At 43.8% G+C, this 18,053-nt stretch overlaps 1 protein-coding gene and 4 non-coding genes across 7 annotated transcripts in view; 3 read left to right on the top strand and 2 right to left on the bottom strand.

The window, feature by feature from the left end:
• The window catches only part of NARF (nuclear prelamin A recognition factor), a 44,544-nt gene extending 37,880 nt beyond the window's left edge, over positions 1–6,664 (top strand). For 2 of the 3 annotated variants that reach the window (XM_006132395.4, XM_075903539.1), the window contains exon 12: positions 1,632–6,664. In XM_006132395.4, coding sequence (XP_006132457.2) covers positions 1,632–1,873 — 242 coding nt within the window. In that variant the 3' untranslated portion in view covers positions 1,874–6,664. The remainder of the gene's footprint in view (positions 1–1,631) is intronic. The other variant, XM_075903540.1, reaches the window with a different exon arrangement.
• A 2,131-nt stretch (positions 6,665–8,795) lies between these two features.
• TRNAQ-UUG (transfer RNA glutamine (anticodon UUG)) lies at positions 8,796–8,867 on the bottom strand. The gene has a single exon. It is a non-coding gene; the product is annotated as a tRNA-Gln (tRNA).
• A 4,515-nt stretch (positions 8,868–13,382) lies between these two features.
• TRNAQ-CUG (transfer RNA glutamine (anticodon CUG)) lies at positions 13,383–13,454 on the bottom strand. Its single transcript has one exon. It is a non-coding gene; the product is annotated as a tRNA-Gln (tRNA).
• Positions 13,455–16,375: 2,921 nt separating this feature from the next.
• LOC142819188 (U6 spliceosomal RNA) lies at positions 16,376–16,482 on the top strand. Its single transcript, XR_012896982.1, has one exon. It is a non-coding gene; the product is annotated as a U6 spliceosomal RNA (small nuclear RNA).
• An 854-nt stretch (positions 16,483–17,336) lies between these two features.
• LOC142819186 (U6 spliceosomal RNA) lies at positions 17,337–17,443 on the top strand. The gene has a single exon (XR_012896980.1). It is a non-coding gene; the product is annotated as a U6 spliceosomal RNA (small nuclear RNA).
• Positions 17,444–18,053: the final 610 nt, after the last annotated feature.

The following is an 18,053-nucleotide window of genomic DNA, read 5'->3' as shown; positions in this document are numbered from 1 at the left end:
ATACTGCGTTTCAAGGAAAGGCCACTGAAATACAGAGTTGAGAGCAAGAGAAGAATGTCGGATTTAGCTGGGGAAGAAAGAAGGGAAGGAGGAAAAGAGATTGTTCATATGGAAACCCCATCAAGTTAGGACACTTACTGCTGATAGAATTATTTTAAAGGTCAACAGCGACTTTTAGCAGCATCAATGGGGCTTCTGACCTCAAAAAGCAGTTGCCATGCTTTTTGTTTAACAGAAGAAAACTGTAAATCCAGAGTTAGATACAATATAGTTTATCCCTAAACAAACTATAATCCTATCAGTTTTCAGAATGGATTGAGATAATTAGTGGTACCCCCCAGGGATCCGTATTGGAACCAGTCATATTCAATATATTCATAAATGATCTGGAGAAAGGGATTAACAGTGAGGTGGCAACATTCACAGATGATACTAAACTGCTCAACCTAGTTAACTCCAAAGTAGATTGTGAAGAGCTTCAAAAGGCTCTCATAAAATTAAATGATGAGCAACAGAATGACAGATCAGTTTTAATCTTGATAAATGCAAAGTAATGCATATTGGAAAACATAATCCCAACTATACGTATAATATGATGGGGACTAAATTAGCTTTTACCATTCAAGAGAGAGATCCTGGAGTCATTGTGGATTAAGAAAGGGATAGAGAATAAGACAGGGCACCTCTGCACATCAGGGCTAAACCCATTTGCCTTTTGGGTAGTCGATTAGTCCTTCACATCCCGAAATAAAAGCTTATTTCGGCTTTTGGTGCTATCTGCACAGCAGAAAGTCCATGAAAGAGCACTCTCCGACTTCCCTTACCCTTCATAAAATGAAGGTTACAGGATTTGGAGTAAGAAGTCCTCCAGCTCGATATTATTTTGACATTATGTCAAAATAACTGCTTGTAGTGTAGACACAGACTATGTTACTTCAGAATAACAGAATAACACTGCTGTGTAGATGCTCTCACAGAGAATATCTTAATGCCTCTATATAAATCCATGGTACGCTCACATATTGAATACCGTGTGCAGATGTGGTTTCTTCATCTCAAACATATCTTGGCATGGAAAAAGTTCAGAAAAGAGTAACAACAATGATTAGAGGTATGGAACAGCTGCTATGAGAAGAGATTAAAACTGTGACTTTTCACCTTAGGAAATAGATGACGAAGGTGAGAAATGATAGAGGTCTGTAAAATCAGGACTGGTGTGCAAAAAGTGAATAAAGAAGAGAGCTAGGGGTCGCCAAATGAAATTAATAAGTTTAAAACCAACAAAAGGATTGTTGCATACACTTCACACAATACACAGTCAACTTGTGGAACTCCTTTCCAGAGGATGTTGTGAAGTCCAGGACTGTAACAGGATTCAAAAAAGAGGTAGATAAATTCATGGAGAATATGTCCATAGGTCCTGGATGTGCAGGAATGGTGTCCCTAGCCTTTTTGACAGAACCTGGAAATGAGCTATAGAGGGATGGATCACCTGTTCTGTTCATTCCCTTAGGGGCAGCTGGCCTTGGCCACTATCTGAAAAGAGGTTATTTGGCTAGATGGACCTTTGGTCTGACTCAGTATAGCCGTTCTTATGTTCTTACCTCCCGGCTGTGGTGTTATATTTTTAGGGTGTTTAAATGGAAAAGGCCAAGCCCAGACTGAAGATGGAAAACCAGACAAAGTGTTGCTCAGCCAGATGGAGGAAATGTATGCTGCAATTCCTGTCAGGCTTCCAGAAACCAGCATGCATGTGCAAAAGCTGTACCAGGACTGGCTAGAAGGGCTGGACTCCAAGAAGGTTCAGGAAACTCTGCACACCAAATACTGTGCAGTAAATCAAACAGCAAGCAGCATGGATATCAAGTGGTGACCAATCAGGCTCACGAAATATGAAAAAACTTGCATAGGTTAGTTATAAACTCAGCGCTGGAAACATTCTATGCAATTGGGGATGCTACGCACTAGCCAAGTGTAAAATCAATACACTTTCTGAATTGTGGAATATTACTTACTTTCCACAAAGAACCATTGCTCTTTTTTATTATTATTTTGAATGCCTTGGTTCCATACAGGGTCTGTTAGACTCTACTGTGCTTTACCTCTTCTGTGTTTGGGACTTGTTTAGTTACGGTCTGATCTTGCAAGATACGGTGAGCACCTTGTAGGTATACAATATCCATGTGTCCGAGTGAAGTTAATGCAGGTTGTGAGTTCTCACCACTTTTACAGAATTGGAGCGCTCAACCAGGAGCTATTGTAATCCTTGTGTATGTGATTCTTTTCTCCGGGAAGAACAGTCACCCTACCTAGAATTGTTGTATTATTTAAACATAATTAAGAACTCTTGTTTTTTTTTTTTTTTTTTTTTTTTTGCTTTAACCAAAAAATGATCATTTTTCTCAGTGATGGATGACAAATGTAAACAAAACATGTAATTAACCTCTTCCATCCCTAGACAATAAAAAGGTTTATTCAGCTACCAAAACATTGGCAGCCAGCTTCCTACTGACACGCTAATCACAAGGGAGAACATTCTAGTATAAATGGAATATATATGGTTTTTAATACTAAATAATTGTACAGATTGAACTTCTCTAGTCCTGCACTTTCTGGTACAGCAACATCCATGGTTTTAGTTAGCTTGATGCCCACTTATCATGGGTGTATCCAAGATTTCTACGGTCCCATAATGTTTGTTTGCAGACCCCAGTCCTGGGTTTGTGCTGTTATTTAGCTCTAATTTACTCCTAAATGTCTTCTAAGAGCCCAGTAAGTTGTGGAAGTGTTAGTAAGGCTGCTAGACAATATTGACCTCCTGTGGTTTGGCCAAATTCTCTGGTTCAAAACCGATCAGATCGCAAAGGTGCTAGTCTAGAGAGGTTCAACCTGTGACACAGTCCTCTCGTCCTTCGTTCTTTCATTGAGTTATTACAAACAGACTGGTTTGCACAAAGGGTTAAACCTGGTTATCTCTCTCTTCAGAAACTTGCATTGTGAGTCCATCTTTTCTGTAATTTTTATTTTTTTGTCTGACTTCTTTATGAAAGAGAAACATGGTGACTCCATGTGAATGCAGGGCACATGGTAACATCATGCCTGTTGTCTCCATCCTACATTAGTTATGTGCTAGGCCTCAGTCCTGATTTATAGCACCTCTGCTATTTCATTTCTGGATAGCTCTGAATACACATTGTGCCAGATTGAATACTCTTTCTGTAACACCGACAGATCTCTATTGGAGACCAGATAAATGTGTTGAGTGTCTCTAACAAAAAACTTAATTTTGGAACATTAAGAATATAATGTAATAAGAATATAATGTAAACTGGTAGTGCTAATTTGTGGGCATTTTTATGTATGTTATATGGCTGCTTCTTTAACCATCATCTTAAAAAAATTGTCTGGTGAATGTAACCTTCTCTATGACCTCACAGTTTGGGAAGCAAGGGGTGATTAAGGATGCGATGTGAAATTCCAACCATTACAAGGCTTCTAATTGTTTTCATAGCAGTTTTTGCTGCTTGTTTTGAGTCAGTAGCTCTCTGAAAACTGGAAGGACTTTAGCTTTCATGTTTTATTGAGAAAATATGGATAGGGTTTATCATCTCAGGAAATAGAGAAATGCAAATCTTGTGGATTTCTTAATATCAGTTACTGTCCTTGTGTGTCCAAAAAGCTGATAATATATGATCTCACTGGAATATATTGAAATCAGGATCTACCCTTGGAATGTAGGAGAAGAGGCATTCAATGCGTCCAATCTTTTTCTTTTCTTTTTTTTTAAATTATTTAAGGGGGCATCTACACATCAGCGTTTCCATTATTTTGAAATAACGGATGGCTTATTCTGACTCTGTAAACCTCATTCCACGAGGGATAATGCCTGAAATAATTGCTATTTCAGAATAGCAGTAGTGTGGATGTTCCACTTCTGCTATTTTGAAACAGCTCCTCCCCAGGACCATTCAGAGTAATTACTCCCCAGTGCCTCTTGAGGCTCTAAATCGAGGTAGCACATCCACATTAGGGAAGGCTGCCTCAGACTTTAAGGCTTTCCTGTAGTGTAGACGTGCTATTTTGAAATAAGCTATTTCTGAGTATTTCTTCCAGAATAACTAATTTCAAAATAAGCGTGCACTGTGGATGTACCCAAACAGAGTTAATCATATGCCTGTTGGAGGCAAATGTGAATTTTTGGCATTGACTTAAACAGGAGCAAGTTCGAAACGAGGTGAGGGAAAAAAGAAAGGGCCTGAAATATGTAGATTTGCTGGAAACAAACCTGTTGATGCGGTTGCAGGTTTCATCCATGCCTCCTTTAATAATTTATTTCAGTGCAAAGTGCATGTGGATGTGACTTGTATGGCTACCTGCATGCAGAGTAAGTCTTAAGGTTTGGTTTTTTAAATAAAATAAAATGTTACATTTGATGCAATAACTGAACAGCTAGCAAACTCTACTTCTGTGCTAGGCAGGGGGTTTGGCACAGCAAGGAGATCGTGGAAAACCTACATATCCAAAAATATATATATATATATATATATATATATATATATATATATATTTTTATGGGTAGTGGTTTTTGTTTTTTTTTTAATTCTGTCAAAGAATGATCCCTGGGTTGGCAGGAAGCTTGTGAACATCTTCAGTACTTGAAAGCAACATGACCCCTTCAGTTTCCACTTTTTGAGCTAGTCTGATATCTCCAGAATCCTTTAATGGAATTACATTGTAACTAAGCTTTATTGTTTTAAGTTAGCATCTTCATGTACACTCTAACCTCTTTGCCAGAATTTGTTGGATTACATGTTTTGCCGGGCTGGGAAGGGAGTGAGAGGAATGGAGATGGGGCACTTACCTGGTGCTTCATGTCCCCCGCTGCTTCCGGGCACCACCTCTCACTCCTAGTGGAGCTGCAGGAGAAAACTTCGAGCAGAGCGCATGGCTGCACAGCCCTCACCCAGCTAGCGGGGGGGGGGGGGGGGGGGCAGCAGCTGCTTCTACCTGTCAAGGTCCATACCACAGGTGCTCCTGAATTAGGGACACCCAGACTATGGAGGTTAAAGTGTAATTTCTATAGTATATGCGGCTTAGAGCTGGTTGGTATTATGTTAATTTATATATAGCTTCTGTTCTGTGTACAGTTTGTTTATTTTTGTAAAGGAAAATGTGCATATACTTTACAATGTGAAGAACTGGTTGTCAGTTTTTTGGGGTTTTTTTTTTCTCCATGCTGTGAAATAGCCACCTTCCTGTTTCCAATGTGGGATTCTTTTAGTGCAAATTTAGAGATTAAAAGAACAGATTCATCTCATTGGCAGCTGCTAATCAGAGCACAAAAACCTCTGCCATTTTGCTTGAGCACACATGCCTGTTTTCATTCAATAGACTTGAGTGTCCACAGGAACAGTATCAGATGAGACGAGGCTGGCTATAAAATATTAGTCATTCTTTCCCATTATAAAGGGAAATTAAGAAATCATCAGATTAAGAATTGATTTTCTTTCAGTTTCTCAATTTGAAATGCTCTGTACTTAAGAATAATCTTTTTGAAAAGTAGTTTATAACAATCTCTTAGAACTATTACATGCCCCTACATTTCTTTTAAAAAGAATGCATTTTGAATATTCATCCAACAAATAGATGTAGTGGCTATGTACAGTATGCATATGTATACTATAATTAGAAATTGTGGGAGTTCTCCTGTTTCTTTTCAATGTTCAATATTTAGAAAAATTGTTACTATTTTTTGCAATAAAAAACTGAATCTATCATTTTTTAAACATCGTTTTCCATTAACTACCAATTTGTAAAATAGCCACAAACCTTCTCCACAAAATTTAACATTTTAAAAATCTTAATTTTTTGTGTTTTCCAAAGAATCTCTCTAAATCATTTGCTTCATTGAGGTTTTGGCCTAAAATATAAATTCTTGTTGGAATTACTCATCAAGTATCTAAGATCAGAGTCTAGCCTTTCCATCTACATAAAGTTATGCCATGTTGACAGTGGGTGCAGCTAGCTACTTTCTGAAACTGCGCTGAGTATAATGTAGTCCTGTCTACACTTGCAGTTAAACTGTTTTGCAGCAGCAGTTAATTTACATTTGTTGACATCAACCCTAATCAGGAACCTATAAAGTTCTCAGCATAATCACAGCCATAGTGCTTTACTTCTCAGTTGAATGTTGTTCTGGAACAATTCATCTTGGAGGACAGAAGAATGTGGGGTTTTGCTGTGGATTTTTTTTTTAAGGAAACTAAATCTTTGCTGAAATGAAACTGCTAAACTGTATTTGAAAGTTACCTTAAATGCCATTAAAATATCCTAGATTTATAATGTACTGATGGTGAGAGGAGTTGTAATATAGTATTCTTCTGAGGTCTCTAAAGGGCAGGATAATTGCTGGAAAGACATCTCACCAAGACTTCGAAATAGGAATTTGGAGCTGTGGCTGCTAAGAGGCAATGTATTTATTTTGGTTCCTTCGCCATCCTTCAGGTGAATATCATCTGGGACTGGTATCTATCTCCATGTCTGCACACAGCTCAGCAGCTTCAACTAGATGATACTTGGACAATGTTGTTATCTAAACTCTGGTGCTTTATGTTTCAAATGGAGCATGAATATGAATTGGCCTAATAAATACCTTTGAATCTAATTTTGTGGTGCTTTTTGTTTAGTTACACACATGGACCATTACACACCTCTTGGAAAGTTTAGCAGCCCCACACAATGTACTTCCTACAAATATTTGATTTAAAACATGTTTTGAGATGATCATTTACCTACGGTGGGGGGTGGGGGGAGACTATCCTTCCATGTTCCTTTCAGAGACCAGAGTCTGAGAGAGCCCATATCTCAGTACCCTGCCAGCCCCTCCCCAAGCCTGAAGTGTGCTGATTGCCCAAGGTTGTTGGTCCCAGTCACTCTGCTAAATGAGATACCGATGCCACTTTTCCTTAAGATTATTGCATAGTCATCATTAAACTGCCTAAAACAAAATAGATTTTCCTCATGGCGCTGTCTTTGGACTTGCAACAATAATAGAACTTTACATCGACTGTTCATCAGGACTATAAAACTACCAACTTTTCCTACCCTATGCAGGCAGAAATCTTTTAGCTAATTGTAGGACCGTGGTCTCCAACTTTTTTAAGCATGAGATCACTATCTATCTCCAACCCAAATACCCTGCCTTCCTCCTTTGTGCCCCTTCTCTGAGGCCCTGCCCCTGCTCACTTTGTTCTCCTTCCTTTCCCCATTCTCCCTTCCATCAGGCAGGGGCAGAGGGATGGGGCCCGGTCTTGGGCTAAGGGGTTTGGAGTGTGAGAGGGGCTCTGAGCTGAGTCTGGGGCAGAGGTTTGGGTGTAGGAGGAGGTTCAGGACACAGGCCCTGTAAGGGAGTTGGGACCAGGGGGCTCAGGGCTAGGGCAGGGGCATGGGGTGCAGAAGGGGGTTCATGACTGGGGCAGGGGTTCAGGATTCTGGCTCCGGCTGGACACTGCTTCCCTCAGGTGGCTCCTGGGTGGGGGGGCTAAGGCAGGCTCACCCCTGCCCTGGCCCTAAACCACTCTCAAAAGCAGCCAAACTCCCTCCAGCTCAAGCCCTGTTGTGCCCCCTCCTCCATTCTGTGGAGCTAGAATACAGGGTGGGAGGGGGGCACCCTGACATCAATGCCCCCTCCTCTCACTTCCCTGCCTGCACAACAAGCAGGAGGCTTCCCCAGGGATGGGTGGGGCAGCTCCAAGGCAAAGGGCAGGAGAGGCACAGCAGTGGGGGGAGGGGTAGCTGAAGTGCTGCACTGGATAGCCTCTTGGCCAAACCAGTCAGGATCACCTGTCACAGGCGCCAAGTTCTACCAGTAGACCCCAATCTACTGGCTGGTGACCACTGTTGTAGGAAATGTTCAGTTACTGTCACCTATTGTACTGCTGATTATGGAAGCCAGCCAGATGGCTCCTGTTGGTTACTAATTTTGAAAACAATTAGCAGAAGTAAACTGTAGAGGTTAGTTTGTGATCAGTAAGGATGTGTCTATACTGCAAAGTGCGCCCGTCATTCTAAGGAGTAGTCTCCACACTTCGTTTGTTTTGCTACAATTTAAAAACTGCCTGTTAAAAAATGTGATCTGGATCCTCTTGGTTTAGTTTGTTCGCCGCAGCTTTAAACTGCAATAATTTACTGTTACATTGAAGTAAGTGCGCTCTGTCTGAGGGATTTGCACTAGTGTAAGTAGTAAAGAAGCCTAATCTCCCACCACCTCCAGTGTTCAGGTAGCAATAACAGTGACAAAGGGGTGGAACAGCACTCCAGCTGGGTGCTCTACGTCCGGGGCTGGTTTTTCCGCTGTACCAGCAGACAATCAGATTATTCTGGCTTTATCGGAGAGAAGTGAGGTTCCCCCGATCACCACGTTACCTTTTAAAGGACACATTTTAGAATATGGTGTAAAATTTGACTAAACCCTTAAACTAAAATTCATTTTTTTAATAAAAGGTTTTTGTATAATTGAGCATCACACTATATGCTGTCTAAAAACCTGTTTACAATTTTAAGGGCTAAATACATGAGACGAAATGAAACATCAAAATAAACCATAAAAAGCTTGCTTTAAAAATATTGCGCAGTGTTTATTGAAAGTTTTGCTAAATGTGACTACTTATCTACTTATCAACAGATGTATTTGCTCAGTCCCTTTTATATTGTTGCTTTATCTCTTCCATCTTCCCGAAGCTGTGCTATTAGCTGTAATGATTTTTTTTAAACTCATAAAAACTGCCCAACAAAAAAGGTTCTACCGAGATTTGAACTCGGATCGCTGGATTCAAAGTCCAGAGTGCTAACCATTACACCATAGAACCAGGTGGTGGCACTAGTCTTTCTTCTACTGGCTAATAGCAATTCTGGGTTCATGTAGCAATTTTTCTGTCAGGTCTATTTTTTAAAAACACAGGTTCTTTACCAGAAAATGTATCTTGCTAAATATAAATTGTATTCTCCAATAAATCTCATGCCTGACCTATACAATATTGTTGATTGCACTGGTTTGTGTCTGTCAGACACTAACGTGACCAGGATCCTTCCTCAGATTGCAGCTTGAGTGTTTAAAAAAAGCAAACGTCTCTTGCTTTGATATATACAAACTAGTGCTAACACAGTGCTGTGCATGCAAAGAATGTGCATATTGCATACCTGATGCAGAATTTAGAATTGAACTCGCTTACAAACAGTTGACCCAAAAACCCACTTTTAACACTTTATCCAAATGGCCTGAGTTACACTTTTAAATAAGATTTCTGAGGCTGTTGCAGTTGGGTGCTTCTCTGATCAGCTAAAGAAGTGGGCTGTGCCCAAGAAAGCTTATGACACCGTCTACATGTTTTGTTAGTCTATAAAGTGCTACCAGATTATTTGTTGTTTTTTAAGTTTATCTCTTATAAGGGTATGTCTAGAATGCAGAGTTTTTCCGGGATAGGTATCCTGGAAAAACTGCTGTGTCCAAGGAACACATCTGCTCTTCCAAAAACAAATTTTCAGAAGAGCAGATGCATTTTTTAGGCATCCCTGTAAACCTTGTTTTACGAGGCAGAAGGGATGTTCCGAAAAGGGGTGGGTTTTTTTTCCAGACCCAGTGTAGACAGGCCAAATAACGGAAAACTCTCTTCCGAAAAAAGAAGCAGAAAAAGATATACAAATTGCAGTTCGCAATTTGCGTATCTTTTTCCGGACAAACTATATAGTGTAGACACAGCCTTACAAAATATTATAGTTGTATGCAATGGACAACATAATTAAGAACCGCCATACTGGGTCAGACCAACAAGTATCCTGTCTTCTGACAGTCAGAGAGGTGCCCCAGAGGGAACAAACATAACAGGTGATCCATCCTTGTTGCCCATTCTCAGCTCCTGACAAACAGACGCTAGGATACCATTCCTGCCCATTGTGGCTAATAGCCATTGATGGACCTAACCTCTATGAATTTATCTAGTTCTTTTTTGGGCCTTGTTGTAGTCTTGGCCATCACAACATCCTCTGGCAAGGAGTTCCACAGGTTGACTGTGTGAAGAAATACTTCTTTTTGCTTGTTTTAAACCTGCTGCCTATTTATTTCATTTTGTGACCCCTAGTTCATGTCTATGGGAGCAAGTGAATAACTTTTCCTTATTTACTTTCTCCACAACAGTCATAATTCTATAGACCTCTATTATATCTTCCTCTGTTCTTAGCTGGAAAGTCCTAGTTTTATTAATCTCTCCTCATTAGGCAGCTGTTCCATATTCTTAATAATCTTTGTTGTCCTTTTCTGAACTTTTTCTGGTACCAAGATACATTTTTTGGATGAAGCGACCACATCTGCACACAGTATTCAAATTGTTTAAAGCTAAAATATAGTTAAAATAATTTAAAGCTAAACTGTGAATAATGAAAGATAAATTCACAGATAGACAGAACAGTTAGATACCAAATACTTACCTTTGCTATAGTTAGTAGTAGTATACTTAGCCGGATTGCACGGGTCCTTCAAGGTAGGAGACTGGTGTGGGGGTGGGGGGTCTGCAGGAGTCAAGTGAGGGGCTTGAGGATTTGGCGGGCTCAGGGCAGAAGGCTCAAGTTGTGGAGGGTAAAGGAGTCAGAGCTGGGGGATGAGGAGGGGCTCAGGGCAGGGGCTGGGGGTGCAGGAGTTAGGGCAAGGGGTTGGGAGGAGGGAGGCTCAGAGAAGAGAATGGGGGCTGCGGGTGGCGTCAATTCTCGGGGCCTGGGGTAAGAAATACCCCAGCCTCCAGCTTCTCTGGCTTACCCCTGGGCCAGCCCGGGGTGGAAGTGAGCTTTGCACCCCATTCACTGGCTTCTGCTCAGGGCAGGGACTGGCCATGTATCCCACCCATTGGTGTCTCTGTGGGGGTGGTCACCCAAGTTCCCTTTAAGGTGTGCGAGTGCGCTTGCGTGGGCACGCAGAGGGGATTTCAACCCCGCCCAACTCCTAAACAGACCCGTGAAGCTGTGTGCCAGGGGAAAGTGAGCTGCTACTGCTAGCGGTAGTGTGGGGTGAGTGAGGGCTCAGCTGGGCAGCCAGGGCCATGTAGTGACTGCCTGGCTGCTCTAGTGGCTGGGGCCACGTGGTGGGCAGTGACTACTCTAGCTGTCAGGGCTGGGACCGGAGCCGCATGGCGGGTGGCAGCTGCTCCCGAGGAAAGGGACAGGGTTGGGGCTGGAGCCACATGGTAGGTAGTGGCTGGGGCCGGAGCCACGTGTCAGGAAGTGGCTGCTCCTGGGGTTGGGCTGGGGCCACAGCCACGTGGCGGCTGCTCCTGAAGCTGGGGCTGGGGCCGTGGTGCCAGTTCAGTGGCTAAATGCTACAGTTTAGCCTTTTGTAAGTGTCTTTTGTATAGTACAACAGTAAAATCATGTTGCCCCTTTTCTTATGTTGTATCTGAGGAGTTTTAGGATCACCATGGGGGGACACGTGTATTTGTTTTATGTATCGGTATTATGCAAAACGAAAGCACTATTTTAAAGACACATTTCTAGACCACATTGTAGATCTGTAAACATTTTGATAATGACACGAATTAAAGTAAGCCCTCTACAAGGGAGAGTTAACTAAAACGTGCATTTTGTGATACATGTGGGCTTGGACTAAAGTTATTTTCTTTGTTTTGGAACATTTCACAGTTTAGAAAATCTAACAGCAGTATTTCAAATAAACTTGAATGAAAACACCCAAATTAAAGAAAATACGTACATGGGAGCTAGGATGAAAGTTGTGTTTTATACTGAATAGAAACTAATAAAATTAATAAAAAAGTTGTTTTTGCAGACGTAACAAGACTTGTGTTTAAATATGTATCTTCGTGGCACACATCCGAGGAAGTGCACATGAGCTCAATATCGGTGCACAAGACCAAACTCACTCTGCTCATGGACGGAAAATCTGAGGCTGTGTTCAGACTCAAGGGTTTTTTCGAAAAAAGTAGACTTTTTTCGAAAAAACTTCACCTGCGTCTAGACTACAGCCGCGTTCTTTCGAAATTAAATCGAAAGAACGCAGCTTTTCTTTCGACGGCGGAAAACCTCATTTCACGAGGAAGAACGCCTTTTTTCAAAAGTGCTCTTTCGAAAAAAGGCGTTCTTGAATGCAAACAGGGCTTCTTCAAAAGAGAGCATCCAGACTGCCTGGGTGCTTTCTTTCGAAAAAGCGGCTTGCTTTTTCGAAAGTACTGCTTGCAGTCTAGACACTCTTTTTCGAAAGAGGCTTTTTCGAAAGCATCTTTCGAAAAAGCCTCTTTCGAAAGAGGCTTGCAGTCTAGACGTAGCCTTAGAGGGAACATTGGTGGCCACACAGGCCGCCTACTGCCTTCTCCCTGAGGAATGCCTGCCCGGGCTGGGGGAGAGGGAGCTACACAGGCCATCCACTGGTGCTCCCTGGGACCAGCCCAGAGTGGCGGGGGCCACAAGGTGGCCAACAGCTGCTCCCCGGGACAGGACAGGACAGGGTGGTGGGGCCTTTGCTGCCAGCCAGTAGCTGCTCTCTGGGGCACTTGCTGCCCCCATAGTCATGCGTGAATATAACTGTCCCTGCTATCACACTCCTCCCTTTCTGTTTGATCTGAAACAATTGCATTGCAAGCACATGCCATTATCCTGACACAACCAAACCCTGACCTTGCTTTAAGATAAGATAGGAGGAAACTGCCTACCAAATTTGATGGCCATAGCTGTTTAGGAGTTCTTGAACGACAAGACTTACAGATGGATGGACTGACAGACGCACATTTCTAAAATTTAGAAAAAGGTTACACACTACAGGATATCAAGACCATTTCCTAAATGGTCAGCATTAGAACCACCAAACTTGGTATGCAATGTCTTATCATAACTTAAGGCAGGGGTTAGGAATCTTTTTTGGGCCAGGGACCCACAGAAAAATCAGTTGGATGATTTAAATGAAGAAAAAAAAACGTATATGAGTTAAGGACCCAAGCAACGCCAGGTAAATCTTCCCCTGTGTGTGTGTGTGTGTGTAAGAGAGAGAGAGAGAGAGAGAGAGAGAGCGCAAGATTAAATTTATATAGGAAAACAATCTGTATTTTTTTTCACTTTTAAATAGATGTTCATTCATTTTGTAATGACATCAAATACATGTATAATATTCAATATGTATTGTGCTGTAACTTACCCTTATTTGTTGTTTTCAATGTATTTTCCGATTAAAACCATGGTTATTATAATTACATAGCAGTAAAGCAAATGCAATAAATAAACTATGAAAACTTAGGTTCTACTGAGATAATATTTAAATACTTAAGAGCATATTAATAATACTTAGCAATATTTATTACAAAAAATAAATCATACAAAACTGGAAAACTTTTAGGTTCCACCGAGATTTGAACTCGGATCGCTGGATTCAGAGTCCAGAGTGCTAACCATTACACCATGGAACCACCTGACTATAAGATCAGAAGAGATCTTATTGAAGTAGCAATACAACAGCTATAGCTCCATAATTCCATGGTTTTGTTTATGTAGAATTCTACATATTAACTAATACAAGAAGTAACTCAGCAAATTTTACTCCAATAATGAACAATAATGTATTCAAAAGAAGAAAGATTAGCATTTCCACATTGCTTTCTTTGAGCTGATACTTAGAGCCCTGCACAGATACCAAATATGTATCCACAACCATATCCTCAAAAATGAGTTGCATATATCCTCATTCAAACTTGCACAGGCAAGTATATCTGCTAATATAAAGGTGGATATCTGCGAATCTGCAATGCTCTAAATACAAAATTTGTATTTGCATCTGCATCCGTATCTGCTAAAATTAACCAAGGAAATCTGCATCCACATCCACAGATACCTGCGGATATACAGTGGATAGCCACCATACACTTTTTTCAAAAGTCGTCAGATTGCCTACTGTTCGGTGGCATTTCTTATACATGTTTCAGTTTGGCTTTCAATTATTCATTTTCAATTTTTGCCCATGTGTTGTGTGTTATTCCGCATTGTTTGTGCTTGTTTTTTGCGTTCTATGCACTTTGGCTTGCCATGTAGCATTTTTTCAGTATGTTACCTGGAGCATTTTAGAACCCATTAGGCATTCTGTGCAGCACTGGGTATTGTAAGTGGCTGCTAAGACCCCCCCTCCGCCCCCATTTTATTAACCCTGTTGTTATTGTAGATTTTCTTTAGTTAATTTTCAGTAAGAAAAAAAACACTTTGGAAAAAATCGCAAACTGAATAATGAATTACTGCCCCTACCCAAACTATTCGATCACAGAATGCAAACTAATCAAAGAGCGAGTCACTCTTACTCCTAGCCTGCGCTTGGCCGCCAGCGTTTGGAATCAGAGTGAACAGCTGTGAGTGATACAGATGCCACAGTCCCCCTAAATAAAGAGCATCACACGGACCCTTTCTTCCCAGTGGCAGACCCGGTGGCTTTGGCTTGTTTTTCCAGTGCCTAACGCCACTGCAGGCAATGAATTTCCACTGCGACCAATCATAATTAAAAGTAGCTCTTTGCCCATTATTGTCATATTATTAACCCTGAGGTCTGTAGAGATAAATACACTTGCGCCAGTTGGCCCATAACACAGCTGTGACTATCGCCCCTGAAACCGATGATCATGAACATCCCAACCACAAATCAGTGTTTGAGTGAATTAAGCAAGACCCTGTGGCCAAGGGAGCATTCAGGTGGAACAAGCAGCTTTAAAGACAAGCGTATTGAAAGGGGGGAGGTGATGAAAAAGAATTAGCAGAGGATGGTTTCGATCCATCGACCTCTGGGTTATGGGCCCAGCACGCTTCCGCTGCGCCACTCTGCTACGCGGGGCAGTTCTCTCTATTGCAGTTTTCCCTTTCTAGCCCAGGGGCTGGACTTGTGGTGCGGGCACTCCCGAGGCTTTCGCTGCCCATGCGAACTGCTCACTCCAGAGCATCACACACTGCCCCCTGGCGGCCACGGCGCAACAGACACGTTCAGCCTGCGAGCTCCCCCGCCTGACTTTGGCCACCCTAGAGCTTGGCTACTCCGGGCACGTTCAGGTTTGTAGTGACAGACCCTCAAAGACGATTCCCTGCCCCCGGGCAGCGAAATCAGGAGGCGCTTCGCTCTGCGCACTCCGGTCTCCCGAGCCCAGACAGAGATCAGAGCTGATCCCAGCCCCTGCGGAGAAATAAAGCGCCCTGCAAGGGTTATCAGGCGGCTTGATCCCGGCTGACAAGTAGCCGTCTTCCCTTTTCCACCCCAGCAGGTAGCTGCATTTCAGAGCTTGGAGGATAGTCCAGGGACAGGCAGAAGCAAATGAAATACTGTCTCTCTTATGAAGTCTTGTTTATTCACACAAAGGGAACCAAGCAAAATAGCGGGGTGTTTTAGAGTCACATACTTAAGCCTCTTTAGCCAGCAGACCCATACATTCTCAGTTTAATTTATCCGAGTCAAACTATAATCAGCGAATAAACTTGTAAGCAGACTTTTCTTTTCACTAGCTACAATAAGCTTTCAAATCAACACATTATAGGGTTTCCTGGCCTCATAATAAGCTACACGGGGAAAATATTTGATAAAGGGATCTTAGAAGTAGCAAAGATAAATTTATCCCAATTGCAAATGACAAATCAAATTTTAACACTGAGAATAAACAAGTCAAAAAACATACCATAAATCATGAGGGATTCCTCATCATTGGCAACTATTAAAGCAGATTATATTGTATTTTCACTATATGTGCTAGGAATCATTCTGTGGAAGTTCTGTAAATGGAAGCGCAGACCTAAAAGATGATTTCTGGCTTCAAAATCTACAAAAAACCATTACAACCACATGAAGAAAAAGAGGCCCCTTCGGACAAAAGAAGAACACTATGAAAAGGAAACAACCAAATCTATGAAAAAATAGTTACTTCATGGAAGATATTCTTGTTACAATAATAAAGATCAGATACCAACTGTAAACAGAAATTAATTCCAGGATATTTCAGAAAACTTTAGTTCAATGCAAAACTAAATCAAACATAATACGAAATTCTTACTCAACCGCAATCATGGACATAAGGGCTACGTCTACATTGGCATCCCTTTCCGGAAAAGGGATGCTAATGACACGAGTCGGAATTGCAAATCCGCGGGGGATTAAAATATCCCGCAAGGCATTTGCATTTACATGGCTGCTGCTTTTTTCCGGCTTGGGGATAAGCAGGAGAAAAGCGCCAGTCTAGACACGATTCTCCAGAAAATCCTTTTCCAGAGGATATCTTATTCCTACTTGAAACGAATTCCTCGCTCGCCCTCACTTGGAAGACGCCACGGACGCTGAGGTATTTATAGCTCCGGGCCAGGCACCCTCCCTGTGCTTGCTTCGGCGGCACATATACTAAAATTGGAACAATACAGAGAAGATTAGCATGGCCCCTGCGCAAGGATGACACGCACATTCGTGAAGCGTTCCATCTTTTCTCTTCCCGCCCATCCAGTGTCCTAGGCGGGGAAAAAGGGCCATTTGGGCAAGCCGGCGTCGTCCCTACGCAGGCGCTCGCTGCTTTCCCGCAGCTCGCTTCGCAAAAGGGCACCACGGCATCTCCCGCAGCAGGGGCTGCGTCGCTCAGGCCCGGAAGCCTCCCAAGACGAACCGCAGAGAGAAGAGGATCCTCGCTTCACAGGGACCCCTGCGGGGGCCGGGGCGGGCGGGGACCGGCCAGCCGCCAGGCAGAAAGCGGGAGGAGGAAGGAGAAGCGAAGGAGCACGTCCTTCCGCAGGAACCCCTCGCCAGCCTCGCCTGCCGCCTCGAGGCGAGAAGGGCCTGCTCTCCCTCACCGAGGACGGGAAGAGAAAGCCTCCTTCTCTGAAGATCTCAATCGCCTTTGGCCCGATGCCCAGCCCCCCATACCGCATCGACGCCTGGCCTCTCCCCCTGAGGCCCACCTGCCCTCGGCGCCGTCTCCCCGGACACGGACGGGTCAGGAGCCCTCAGCCAGCACTTGGCCCGACTCCCCTCCCATCCTCACACCTGCTTGACCCTTCCCTCTTCCAGGCGCAGAGGACGGCACTCTCGCCACTTCACCGTATGCTGGCTCCCAGCATGCCTTGCTCTCATTCGCATGCCACGACCTGCGTCCGCTGGTCCCGCACGAAGGTTTTTTGCTGCTCCACTGGGTGGCGGCCCCACATGGGAGGCGAAGGACGCAAAGAGGAAATCTAGGACACTGCTCCACAAGGGCTCCTTAGAACGGCCGGCCCGCCCTCGCTCGCCCTCACTTGGAAGATGCCACGGACGCTGAGGTATTTATGGCTCCGGGCCAAACACCCTCCCTGTGCTTGCTTCGGCGGCACATATACTAAAATTGGAACGATACAGAGAAGATTAGCATGGCCCCTGCGCAAGGATGACACGCACATTCGTGAAGCGTTCCATCTTTTCTCTTCCCGCCCATCTAGTGTCCTAGGCGGGGAAAAAGGGCCAGCTGGGCAAGCCGGCGTCGTCCTTACGCAGGCGCTCGCTGCTTTCCCGCAGCTCGCTTCGCAAAAGGGCACCGCGGCATCTCCCGCAGCAGGGGCTGCGTCGCTCAGGCCCGGAAGCCTCCCAAGACGAACCGCAGAGAGAAGAGGATCCTCGCTTCACAGGGACCTCTGCGGGGGCCGGGGCGGGCGGGGACCGGCCAGCCGCCAGGCAGAAAGCGGGAGGAGGAAGGAGAAGCGAAGGAGCACGTCCTTCCGCAGGAACCCCTCGCCAGCCTCGCCTCGCCTGCCGCCTCGAGGCGAGAAGGGCCTGCTCTCCCTCACCGAGGACGTGAAGAGAAAGCCTACTTCTCTGAAGATCTCAATCGCCTTTGGCTCGATGCCCACCCCCCCCATACCGCGTCGGCGCCTGGCCTCTCCCCCTGAGGCCCACCTACCCTTGGCGCCGTCTCCCCGGACACGGACGGGTCAGAAGCCCTCAGCCAGCACTTGGCCCGACTCCCCTCCCATCCTCACACCTGCTTGACCCTTCCCTCTTCCAGGCGCAGAGGACGGCACTCTCGCCACTTCAC

Source organism: Pelodiscus sinensis, chromosome 20, assembly GCF_049634645.1.
Source record: "Pelodiscus sinensis isolate JC-2024 chromosome 20, ASM4963464v1, whole genome shotgun sequence".
NCBI lineage: Eukaryota > Metazoa > Chordata > Testudines > Trionychidae > Pelodiscus > Pelodiscus sinensis.
This window is presented reverse-complemented; position numbering and strand designations above follow the sequence as displayed.